The sequence below is a fragment of the Papaver somniferum genome, chromosome 5 (assembly GCF_003573695.1).
Source record: "Papaver somniferum cultivar HN1 chromosome 5, ASM357369v1, whole genome shotgun sequence".
Lineage (NCBI taxonomy): Eukaryota > Viridiplantae > Streptophyta > Magnoliopsida > Ranunculales > Papaveraceae > Papaver > Papaver somniferum.
Genome location: NC_039362.1, coordinates 189,527,173 through 189,540,461, shown reverse-complemented (window position 1 = coordinate 189,540,461; position 13,289 = coordinate 189,527,173). Strand labels below are relative to the sequence as shown.

The following is a 13,289-nucleotide window of genomic DNA, read 5'->3' as shown; positions in this document are numbered from 1 at the left end:
TTTTTTCTGTTGTGAACTTCCTCTGACTGTATGTAAATTGCTCCCCTGATGTTAGTAATATGTTGAAATGTTCTGATAGTGATTAGAATGACTAGTTTAGAGTTTTCTTATGATTTGATATATGTGAATGATGTATTTGGTGTGCTTATTTGTATAGTGCAAAGATGAGGTTTAATCTATACGAAACAAGGATTCAATTCTAATACTTGTTAGATGAATTGCTGCACTTAGTGATTGAACTCAGTCCATATTGCTTTAGTATCATTTAGCTTTACAGAAGTCACTTAGATATTATTCTTAAGACTTGAGCCTGACCCATTTGTAATCTTTCTATTTTACAATGCTCAATGGCCACCCATGATTATTTTAGATATGAGGTCTTTCAAAATCTGGCATAAGTTGGGTGATTTTCTGTATACAATTAGTTAATGGAACATCAGGTACGTTTAAACCCACAAAAGATATGACGCAAGCATGAGTTGGTCTGACATATACCAGAGTCTTATATTGATGTTGATTGGCAGACTTGTCAGTAGTATCTTATAGCTTGCATCCAGGATGTTTAGTGCTTTAGCTATTCAGGCTCTGGGTGATCCTTTCTTTTTTACATGGTTTTGACAGATTTGTGAACTTTGTTCTTGTTATGATGTTCTTGCACATACATTTTATTACAATTATAATCCATCACATAATCCTTCTTCCCAGCTTGTAATGGTTACCGACGCACGTAACCCACTTTTCTACTGGTGCCCTGATCTTGAGGTATATGTATTTCGTGGTTTGATAAATATATGCATTTAATTTTCAATCCCACCCAGTACCTTGCACATGCATTCCAGTGTTTAAAAATGAACCAGTTTTTATCATGATAAATTAGAGTTAATTGGACAACAGTTATCAGTTTCGGCAGGAAATGTCTAAATGGGAGGGTTCAGTTCTGTATATTAAAATAGGAAATGGTAGTATTTCTTGTTAATAGGAACTAATATTGTAGTCCACTTTTTTGCTAGTTCAGCTGAACCCCTGGAGCTTGTCGTCTTTATACATCCATTAGCTCGTTTATGAAAACTGTTGAAATTCGTACTGTCATTTCCAAGATGCCGATGATTACAAGTCCAAATTAGGAAAATAAAAGTGGGACCAGGTGCTCTTACTGTCCTTTGATCATATTTTGCCAGATTTTGTCCTTCCGGTTACTGCTTACTGATTGTCGCCTTGAATAATTTCACTACAATTTGATATTGCATATATTTTTTATTTTACAGAAAAAGAGTATGGGAAGCTCAAGGAAGAGCAACCTACTCCAGAGATACATCATCTGGGATCAACTCAACTGGGCTAAGGCTAGCACCAAGAGGATCCCTTAACAGAGTATTAAAGTCATTACAGTTATCCTGAAGAAGTAAGTTTGGACTGAACTGTAGAGCTTGCCAAAATAAGTGCAAATTGGGACCTTTCCAGTTTAGGTTGTGTAATAAAGTAGAGGTACTGGTAATCCTGGCTAGTTTAGCAGCATTGTTGAGATGATGGGAATCTATCTTTATGAGTCTTCCCAAGACAAAGTCTATGGCTTCAAAATTCCTAACTTTAGTTCTGTAGTTTCCTTGAAATCTTTGTTATAGTGCAAGATTGTAGCCTTTCTGAATGGCCTGTTGTTGATGGTGGTTTTTAGTTTAGGGTTAAAATCGTAAAACCTTACATCTGACATGACGTCACTAGGACCACTAACGCATTTATTGAATCATTCAACACGCCTACGTAAGAATTACCAGGGTACCTTTTTTTTTACATATATATGTGTCATGTTCCACGGTAGAACCTTAGTATTGACCGACATCACCTTCGTACACCAAACCCTAAATTCTTACACCACCGTGTCAAGCCACGTCTCCGCGCCAAGGCATACCAACCATGCCAGCCGCACCACCGTGCCAATGACAAACCATGCCAGCCACGTCTCCGCGCCAAGGCATGCCAACCATACCAGCCGCATGTGCCAATGGCATGCCGTGCTAGCCACATCTCCGCGCAAAGGCATGCCAACCATGTCAGCCGCACCACCGTGCCAATGGCAAACCATGCCAGCCACGTCTCCTCGCCAAAGCATGCCAGCCGCGCCATCGTGCCAATGGCAAGCCGTGCCATCCACATCTCCGCGCCAAGGCATGTCAACCATGCCAGCCGCACCACCGTGCCAATGGCAAACCATGCCAGCCACATCTCCGCGCCAAGGCATGTCAACCATGCCAGCCGCACCACCGTGCCAATGGAAAACCATGCCAGCCGCGCCACCGTGCCAATGGCAAACCATGCCAGCCACGTCTCCGTGCCAAGGCATGCCAGCCGCACCACATGTGCCAATGGCATGCCGTGCCAGCCAGCTGCGCCATCGTGCAAATGGCAAACCATGCCAGCCACGATTCCATGCCAAAGCCATGCGGGCCCCGCTACAAGTCGGTGGATGCCAAAACGAAGGGTTGCAACAATCAACGACCACCCTTCCATCTGAGATACAGATCTTAGCCGTCCAAAGTGGCCAGCCAACGCATGGTAACCTTTGGCCCAACGCCAAAATCGAAGTTTTGGCCACGCCTAAACCGCGCCAAGGCATGTCAACCATGCCACATGTGCCAATGGCATGCCGTGCCAGCCACCTTGCCGCTCCTAAACCATACCATGCTTGCCTCCCCTCACGGCTGCCAAAACGAAGGCGTGCAACAATCAACGACCACCCTTCCATCTTAGATGCAAATTGTAGCCGTCCAAGGTCACCAACCAACACTTGGTAACCTTTGGCCCAACGCCAAAACCGCGCCAAGGCATGCCGACCATGCCACATGTGCCAATGGCATGCCGTGCCAGCCACCTTGCCACGCCTAAACCATATCATGCGGGGCTTCCCCTCACGGCTGCCAAAACGAAGGCGTCCGACAATTAGTGACCACCCTTCCATCTTAGATGCAAATCTTAACCGTGCAAGGTCACCAACCAACGCATGGTAACCTTTGGCCCAACGCCAAAACCCTTGTTTTGGCCACGCCTAAATCGCGCCAAGGCATGCCGACCATGCCACATGTGCCAATGGCATGCCGTGCCTGCCACCTTGTCGCGCCTAAACCATACCATGCCGGCCTTCCCCTCACGGCTGCCAAAACGAATGCGTGAAACAATCAACGACCACCCTTCCATCTTAGATGCAAATCTTAGCCGTCCAAGGTAACCAACCAACGCCATGGTAACCTTTGGCCCAACGCCAAAACCATAGTTTTGGCCACGCCTAAACCGCGCCAAGGCATGCCACATGTGCCAATGGCATGCCGTGCCAGCCACCTTGTTGTGCCTAAACCATACCATGTCGGCCTTCCATTCACGGCTTCCAAGACGAAGGCTTGCAACAATCGACGACCACATTTCCATCTAAGGCGCAGATCTTAGCCGTCCAAGGTTACCAGCTAACGCAGGGCAACCTTTTGACTCGACGCCAAACCCTAGTTTTGGTCGCGCCCAAACAATGCCAAAATCCTAGCTTTTGGCCACGCCTAAACTAGGCCATATTAAAGCCATGCCATCCATGCTTTCATGCCACTGGCTACCAAACGAAGGGTTGCAATAATCAACGGCTACCCTTCCTCTCAAGATGCAAACTCTCGACCGTCGAAGGTCACCACCGATCCGGCAAGTCTCCCAAGCTAGATTCAATTTTACTAATTTTCCATTTGGTTAAGTCTTATTCAGTTAGATCTCATGTTTCATCATCTCTTAACACAAGAATTTTCGGACTGAGTTTGTTTACAATGGCGTCATCTAAGCTAACATCAGTAACCAACACTAGCTATGTAAACACACTACTGCTAAATGTATTATGGAAGCCATGTTCCTTATCCTTCTATACCATTTATATTTTTTCCTATTCGAGCTGCAGTGATATCAGTTGGCCATGCTTTCCTCTTTTTCTTTAATCAATTGTTAGCTCTCAGATGAAAAAGATTCTGAAGCTATCTGTGGATATACACAATGATAGGCTTTCACTGTTTCAAAATCATATTGCCATTCACATTTCTTTGTGAAATCGTACACCTTATATTTGATTCATTTTTCTTAGCAGTTCTGGTAAAGTTAGAAGCTTACTGTTGCAGCTATTTTCTTTTACCTGGTTGGCAATCTACCTTGAAGCTATTCACAAGCAGACGGAACTACAAGGTACTCTTAATGAAGTTTTATCGCTAGATACAATGTACTCGTGCTGTAATTTAGTTTTCATTGCTAGTCAAGCTTAAATCTCAAAACTCTAAAGTGTATTATTACGCTTCAAAAGCACACACATTGATTCTGCAAACTATACAACTTGTTAAATGTCAAAAGTTATCCAAAGTGGTTCAGCAAATTGTCCCTTCAATTTCTCACCCCTCTTAAAATTCTCACTCTCCTTTGAAGCCAACAGTTCCTTATCCAAGTTGGCACTTCCAGAGTGCCAAGTAGGTGTACCGTTCTCATATGCATTACATGTCAGCCTCTGCAATCCACTTCCATCAGCCACCTTCACAATATACAGGTCTCCATATGGTTGAAATTGATTTGGAAGCGAAACAGGCTCAGCTGAATTACCTCCCAAATTAGCGGTAAAAAGAAGCCATTTCGAGTCAGGACTGAAATAAACATGGTTAATTCTTTCTCTGTCAGCATGTTCTTTATCAACCCCTTGGATGGAAAACCGGCGTAAGTTCGTCCCATCTGGATTAACCAAATAAATACTGAAACATCCCTCATCAGCTGGATTATGTCTATTAGATGAGAATGCAATGAGTTTTCCTTCCGGTGACCAGCTTGGCATTGTATCAATCCATGGTCCTTCTGTCAATTGACGAATTTTACCGTTGAATTCTCCGTTAACAGCATCAACTATGTATAGATTCTTATAACCTGACCTCCCTGACCGGAAAACTATTTCTTTGCCGTCCGGCGAACAAGATGGGAACGCGTTGTTACCTGAATCTTCCTTGGTTAACATTTTAACTTCAGCTGAAATTTGGTCTACATCCTCATTCTCAAGTTGTGCTTTGTTGAATGAAATTCTTGCGATTTGCACAGTCATTTTAGCTGATTCAAAAATCGGCCCAATTGATGAGTAAATGACGTTATTTTCAGCTTGACTCCAAGAAACGCCAAAAGCTATTTTGTTTGTGAAAACGGTCCAAACTTTTGTACCATCCGATTTAGCGATTTGAACACCAGCATTTGCAGCAAGATCGTGATTATAAGCGATGAAATTACCATCAGAAGATAAACTAGGGAATGCACCGTTCAATCGGAACATATTCAGATGTTTCGATGGAGATATAACTGGGTTGAGATTAGGAATCGTCGATTCACCTTGACCTGACTCACCTCTGAATCGATGGTACCCCAAGAATCCCGACTCAGGAGAGAAAAACGGATTATAGTGATGAAATTCTGGACTAATCAACTCAGTCACTTTGTAAAATGACTCCGATTCCAAATCAAAAAATTCAATATGCCTGAATTTATTTCCACGGCGCCGAGTTGCAACAGCGATCCTTTTACCGTCGTGTGAGGCCGACGGAGTGAAAGCATGAACTCCCTGTGGTGTAATCCGCCGAGAAGAAAACTCAAATTCATTTAAATCACAAACGTTCTCCGGTAAATCTACTCGGAAAATACTCCACCACCCATCCTCACATTTCCGGTGAAAAAAGATACTCCCATCATCGGAAAAGGTAGGCCAACCGCCCTTTTCACTCACGGTAACTCTCTGAGTCGGATCAGAATCCTTAAACACAACAATATCAGTATCCAAATCATGAAACTCTCCCTTCCATTCACGATCCCCGTGCGACGCAACGGCAATGAGATTCCCTGAGCGCGACACTGCCGGACTATAATCAACGACACCATGCGGCGTCACTCGAACGATCTCATCGTTTTCTCGGCCACCAAGTGTTTTGGAATAAACAACTGACCAACTCTTGAAAGCTTGGTTAGGATTCTCATGAGCTGAAACAAAATATAACTTGCCGTTTCGAATAACCGGTCGATCCTGAAACAAGCTGGTAGCGACGGTCGGGAGTAACTCTGCAGGTGTTGATGAAATGATTGATTTCTGAGTTAAGTAGATTTGTGGTGCACCTCTTCTTTCTGATATGTAAGTTATGGTTTCGTTTTCGTCGATGAATTGGCCGTTGAAGTTGATAGATACACCGTCTGTGAGCCGGTGGCACTCAGAAGCTGGTTCGTCGAGATTTGATGGGATTTTTGCGGAGAAGATATCGAAACCGTAGTGAGTTACACCTATAGTGGTGAATACTATGACTCCTGTTGGTGTCTCCATTGATTCAGAGAAAGAAAGCTTCTGAACTGAGTGCGATAAAATTAAGTGAGTGCGGGGAGGAGTGAGTAGTGATAAAAGATAGATTTACTACGTTAATGTCGGATACACATGCTGTCAACTTAATTTATATGCTGCACAAAATGGAAAGACGACAAGCGTTTGCTACCGCAGCAAGTGACGTACATAGTAGATTGACATGTTGACTTGAGTTTATCGTGAGAGACGTAATAGATTTGGAGGTCATGAACTTACGAGGAAAATTGCTCTTGGTGAGACAGTGGGAGAAGATAGCTACAACGACAAGTCGTATTTGTTGAGGATAAGGTTTTACTGGTAGTCTTACAAAACAAAACAAATGTATGTCATCAAGGAAAAATCTCTCTGATGTTTTTGTTTTCTCAAAGTGATTTTTTTTTTCTTTTTTTTGAAGTATTTCTCGTATGTACACGATTAGACAACATGATTACCATGCTTCGAAGGAAAAAAAAAAGACAACATACCAGCTCGTAAAAATCGATAGATATTTTTTTTTTTTTGCACAAAATTGGTTAAAAAGATCAAAATCAAGAATTTCTGGGTGAAACAGACTTGTACATTTTGATACTGTTTAAATGGACAAAAATTAAAAAGATATTGTTTAAATGGACAAAAATATAAAAATAGCCAGGTTGTAACCAGTTTCATCCTACCCATTTTCAAATATTTTTTCTTATTTTTAATTTGTATCAGGATGCATCCAGTTTCATCCTTACTATTTTTTAAGTTTAAGCCGCGATGAATGCAGTTTCATCTTGCTATTTTTTTTGTCCATTTCACCCATACTAATTTTTACTCGTCCATTTGAACCATGTTTTAAATTTTTTTGGACAAATGACCCATTTTTCGCTTTTTTTGTGTTGGCTTACTGAAATGTTTCTTGATATGTGATCAGGTTGGTTCTTTTTTAAAAACTCCATTCACCAAAAAACAATGATTTGATCATCGCAAAGACTGGAACTCAATATAACTCGAATACTTTATTATATCCGAAAGGTGGGAACGCAAGGATGCCAATTGCTTTTTTTGACTTTTGTTTCGTTTGTGTATCGGACCAGAAATACACTGGATAAGAAATCAACACTAGTAATACGTGGTTGAGCCGGAAGATTCCAGTTTTATATGGTATTTGGTACCTTATCAATATTGATAAATCAACTTATCATGCCATGATGTAAGGGAAACTCATTTTTGGACCGTGGCAAAACTGGTTTTACGAAGAAGATTGAGATGGTAGTCTTAAATTTATATGTCAATGGTTAAAATTTTAGTCGTACCTCAACAACTATCTCTATTTTATATAATTTGTTTCCATCCACCAATTTTAGATGTACTCAATTTCTGGTAAAATGATTTTGCGAAGAAGATTGAGATGGTTGTCTTAAATTTTTATGCCAACCGCTAAATTTTTGGTCGTGCCCCATTTACTATATCTTATTCTTATATAATTTCTCTCCATTCACCAATTTTAAGCATACTCAACTTCTATTAATTTTCTATCTTCAGAAGACTCTTCTAATTTCTTCAATATATTAGTATTTATTTTCAGCCATTTCAATCGATGTGGATCTTAATTTAGAAAATAAAGAAACAAAAAATTAGCGCAAATGTTTCTCCAACAACAGCAAGCGATTATGCAGCAGTTGGATCAAATGGATGAAAATTCAATCGATGAGAGAATGATGACCAACACAACGATACATATCTGTATTAACAAGAAGGTACATATGGAGATTTCTAAATGAATGACATCAACAAATGATGCGTGATTAATTTAACAATGGATATGTGTACTCTGGTGAAGATTTTCGATGTCGCTTCAGCTTGGACACTAGGCTTATTGGACAGATTTGTAGGGTAAAGCCTAAATTCCACAATCAATTTGATGCAGATATAGTACGAGGACATAGTCCTTGAAAAAAAAAGTCATTGTAGCCTTAAGGATTCTGGGTCAACATATGAACTAGACCGTCCTTAATGGGATGGTACTGACTTTCATACAGGTGTTGCATGGTTGTCGTCAGCTCGTGTCGTGAGATGTTTGGTTAAGTCCTATAACGAGCGAAACCCTCGTTTTGTGTTGCTGAGACATGCGCCTGATTTTCAAGTCATGTGTTAGCGGATGCCTGTGATGAGTACATTCATATGGCAAATTAGACAACAATATACGAAAATCTCAACATCTTCTTAGAAAATATAGTCTACCAATTTGGTCCACGTTTTTTACACAACTAATGCAAGATGATGTCGACCGACTACTAATCGAAAATGCGAAGAGATGCTTTCTCGAAATGCTAGGTAACCATGAGTACATGTATCGGGTGTAACATGGATGTCTTAGCCAGGTCAGTATAAGGGCCACTACTCAAAACCATTCGTCGTTGTGGAAGCGACGTATTCTTATGATTGTTGGATATGAAATGCTTTTTTTTTTGACTCACGGGTTCAAATAACAACATCAATATTTTGCATAAATCTCCATTGTTTGAAGAATTGAAGTATAAAACTGCTCCAACTGCAAATTTAGTTCGTTGTCAACATCAATATTTTGGCGGACGCAATTTATCCAGCATGGTCAACTTTAGTTCAGGATTATGGTGAGATACCTAATCACGAGGAGAACCGTGAGAGAAATTAAGAATTTTAGCAATAAGCATATGGGATGTAGGAAGGATGTTGAATGAGCATTTGAAATTTTGAAAGGGCAAGTTCGTTTAATCCAATGTAAATGAATAGGGTTATGCTCAACTACATCATTTTTCATAATATGGTAATCAAGGAAACTCAATGGAATACCAGTTAGACAAGTTATCCAGATAAAGATTTGAGGAAAGAGTTTCAACTCGGCTGCAGTGTTGTTGCAAGAGATTATAAAATGGTAGAATAAATAATCCAAAACAGAGGTTTATATTAAAGACTAAGAAAGGAACTCACTACAGATAGTTGGTCTTATTTCGGAAGAAGAAATCCTCAAATAATTTAGTTTTTTTTTAACTTTATAGTTATTATCTATTTACGTAATTTAAACAAATAATGAAAATGAAGTTAAGTATCAAATTGAAATTGAAAAAGAAAAAGAAAAACTAAAACTGAAACTAACGATTAGGTTGAATTTAAAATAAAATATTATTGCTAATAACTAAACCAGTGTAATGGCATTATTATTATCCTTATCTAAGGTGATATCCTCATCCAAATTAACTTCAACTGGTGTTGGGTGTTGTCGTGCCTTTTGTGTTTGAATTTTGTCAAATTCATCTTGTCAGAGTTTTAGATTTACTTGATTTATCTTGTCACGTCCATTCCCATAATTCCTCTCATGTGGGCATTAAGAATATTATGTTCAACCGACTTACGACATTTCTTCATTTTTTTTAGCCATTTTCTTATGCTCTTCTATTTTAACGATACCGGTCTTCCTTGTTTTTCAATAAAATAATAATCTTGAATGTTAAATTCTGAAGTTGATGATTGTGTGGCATCTTGTGATGCCTTTTTTTTGGCATGGTCCATCATATCTTTCAGCATTCCCATTAACATTCAAATTATAATTACCATGCTGAGGTCTACCAGTGTTTGGTCCAAGGTTTTGTTTATTTCTTGTGAAGAATAAGGAGACCCTGATAAATATTGGAGTCGTGAAGGGGATTCTTTTTCATACTTGATATCCATTCAGTAGATCAAGGTTATATTTGTAATACCATGATTTGGAAGGTATGGTTTGTCGAGTGGAACATAGCTAATGGTTTGTCCTTTCCTAACACCGAGGCCTTTTCAGCACAATTGGCTCCAAGGTTAGCAGAAAACTTTGCAGTTAAGCGTGCTCGAGCGGAGGTAATTCAAGGACTGGTGACCTCCTAGGAAGCTGTTGATGGATGACCGCATCAGTGAACTTTGAAATCTTGACACTGTTGGATGACAACAATGGCTAAGTGGGGACAATATCGATGGAGGGACGGGTTATTAAAATATTGGTTCAACTTTCTGAGGATGTGGAATCAGGCTTCATGTATGAAATTCGTATCTCTTGTTCTTTGTCATTCATCTCAAGTTTTCGTTGTTGCAGTTTGAAAATTTATAAATAATTTACTATAACAAAGATAACACGTTTTAAAAATCAATTAAACAATTTGCAATGTAACTTACCACATTGACTTCAGCATCGCCGGTTCCTCTTTGACGATTCATTTTCATTATCAAAGTAACCCAATTGTTTATGTCTTTGATGATTATACCAAAACGTCCTAACAACCCGGCAGAATCACGGCTTTTTATATCCAGATTCCTGAAAAAAATTATTTCAAAAGTTCCTGTAAAGCGAATAATGTGATTGTGGAACACCATTGATAGGATCAAGCGTAAATGCTACATAACTTCTGCAAATAGTTTTATCTTCATCCAGACTATACTTTGGACCGCGAACTTTGTCAATGAAGCATTTTATGGTAAGTGTTTTGTGTTCACGATGAACTGACAATTTTTCTGTAATTTGTTTCTACATATTTTGAGATTTAGAGTTTGAGATTTAGAGACCATGATTGAAAGTGGAATTATAAGTAATTGTGTAAGTAAAAGATCTGATTTTAGAGTTGGAAATGGTTGAACTTAAGGCTTTTTAATAAAGTCTTCTAAGGAAGGGAATGGCTAAAAGGTACAGAGGTGTCGTTCATATCATCTAATTTAGAGGTGATTGCAGCATTCTGTCCTCTCATATCGTCTGGCTCGGCAGTTCGACGAAAGAGATGATTGTGGCCAAACTTCATGAGGCAAGTTGCTATCCATTCCATGGATGCTCATACTTCCTATCAAGGCATTCAACTTAGGCATGTACTAATGGTGCATTGGGCATGGCCTCGAAAGTAAGCTACATCGGTATGCAAGTTAGCGGAGCTTGCATAAGTCTAAGGAAAGCATGGGATGAGCCGCATTGATGCACCTTTTGCACGAGTAAGATAAGTGCATGCTTTCAGCAATGCCTAAACTAAGTGAAGAGGGGGTACTAGGCATTGAATGGCCTATGAGTAAGTTCAAGGCATGCCTTATGCCTGGACAGGACTCGGAATCCAGTGATGCATGTGAAGTGCATCTGCTATAGCCTTCAAGGCTTTAAACCCTTTGCAGAACAAGGGTAAGTTGGAATGGTATGGAAGCTAAGTTAAATGCATCATGATCCACGATCATGCTTGCAAGGGAAAATGTACGTGCATTTGCATTGTTTTAAGTCCCGGTAAGTTGCGTCATCATGGCGCATCGGGGAAGTTATGGCCTGCGAGCCCAGAAGCGCTAGGCATAATTTTCCGGTCCATCACAGTTGGTATCATATAAAGTTCCGAGATAACTCTAGGTACTGTGCGGAGTGGACTCGTCAACGAGAATTTTTCCTTCAAAGGAAATAAATTTGGAGAGTAGGCCAACTTTTGCGTGGAAAGAGTTTGTAACTGTAATGCCAGTTACTTTGCGAATCGAGTTGAGCTTGTGTGAGTACTGTGACTTTTCCAGGCCTAAATGGCACCCCACTTACAAGTGGATATTAGGAAGAACATTCAGAACGATAGACAAACAATGAGACTGACCATCCCCACACGTTGGGAAATGGCCAACGGTGTGCATTTTCGGGCTAGCATCCCACTTACGAGTGGAACCTGGATGACTGTTAGGGATGGTGGGAAATTGGATTCTGTTCCACACAGTACTATGCTAAGATATTTTCATTTCAATGACATCTTCAACCTTGTGAATCTTGGGGATTCCCGGGTGGTGGTATGAGACGCCATTCAGGATACCTTGTTGAGATATCCTTTTGGCGACTGGCCAATTGATATTCTTGGTAATGTTGTGGACTCTTTTTGGATTCCTTTGTATGCAGTATGGGAAGTGTGCTTAGAAGGTCCTAATTAATGCTCCTTGACATACTAAAGAAACCTTGTGATTTTTGAGCATCGGATATGAGAATTTTGCTCAGGAATCCAAATCAAAGAGCTTGTCCACAATAGTTTTTATTTTGAATTTCGGGGATGAAATTCTTTAAAGGGGTGGATATTGTAACACCCCGTGTTTTTAGCATGGTTGTTAAAGCATAGCTCGGTTGAACTCACCAAGCGCTGATATGTCAAGTTTGGTTGTCATATTTTAGTGAATCAAAACTCATTTAAGGAGTCGCTTGATTATGTACTAGAGTCAACTTCGTATAAGTTAGCTTGAAAGTATTAGGATATGAGACATTACAAGTATTACATGAAGACTTGAACTGTTTCATTTCCTAACGTATCTTTCAAGTCGTGCATATTGAAAACATAACTGCGAAGCATGAATGAGTATATTCTAGTTAGACATAGTATTACGGAATACAATATGAAGTATAAAGCCTATCTTTTGAACTTCGTATATAAGACATCGATAATCGTATGAATGCTATTGTGATTATGTGTATGGGTAAAGGTGAAGATTTCATCCTAGGAAACAATGTTTTACATTCGTTTAAAGGAAGTAGTTCATAAACTTGTTTTGTGAATCGAAAGGGAAATCACTAGGCTTATTGGTATTTGTTATTCATTGCAAATCCTTGGATTACCAATATGTGTGATTAGTATAACCGCTCATGACTTCTTTATGTTCTTGGTAAAAATATTCACAAGGCCTGACTTTTGTATTGGTTTGACTTTTATTAGTGAAACCGATCTTAAGTAATCACATGAGATGGTATGATCGATTTGTTTGTAATTGGTATGACCAACTCTAGACATTGGGGAACCGATCCTATGAAAAGGCGCAACTGATCACAAAAGAGGAATCGATCCTTGTAAGAGGTGCAGCAAGTTTTTAGTTATTGGGAACCGATCCTATGAATATGTGCAACACGTTTTAGTTATTGGGAACAGATCCTATGGGCATGTGCACCAAATACAAG

The 13,289-nt window shown here is 39.8% G+C and overlaps 2 protein-coding genes across 2 annotated transcripts in view; one reads left to right on the top strand and one right to left on the bottom strand.

Moving 5' to 3' along the window:
• LOC113284024 overlaps positions 1–1,637 on the top strand; it is a 5,047-nt gene extending 3,410 nt beyond the window's left edge. Inside the window, exons 4-5 of the transcript XR_003327877.1 lie at positions 706–1,144; positions 1,266–1,637. The gene's annotated coding sequence lies outside the window, so the exon portion shown is untranslated. The remainder of the gene's footprint in view (positions 1–705; positions 1,145–1,265) is intronic.
• Positions 1,638–4,238: 2,601 nt separating this feature from the next.
• Positions 4,239–6,422, bottom strand: LOC113284023. The gene has a single exon (XM_026533414.1). The coding sequence runs from the start codon at positions 6,344–6,346 to the stop codon at positions 4,349–4,351; it is 1,998 nt and encodes a 665-aa protein (XP_026389199.1). The 5' UTR covers positions 6,347–6,422; the 3' UTR covers positions 4,239–4,348.
• Positions 6,423–13,289: the final 6,867 nt, after the last annotated feature.

Excerpts from the sequence above, each read along its gene's own strand:
- LOC113284023 (XM_026533414.1), bottom strand. The coding sequence starts at position 6,346 with ATGGAGACACCAACAGGAGTCATAGTATTCACCACTATAGGTGTAACT.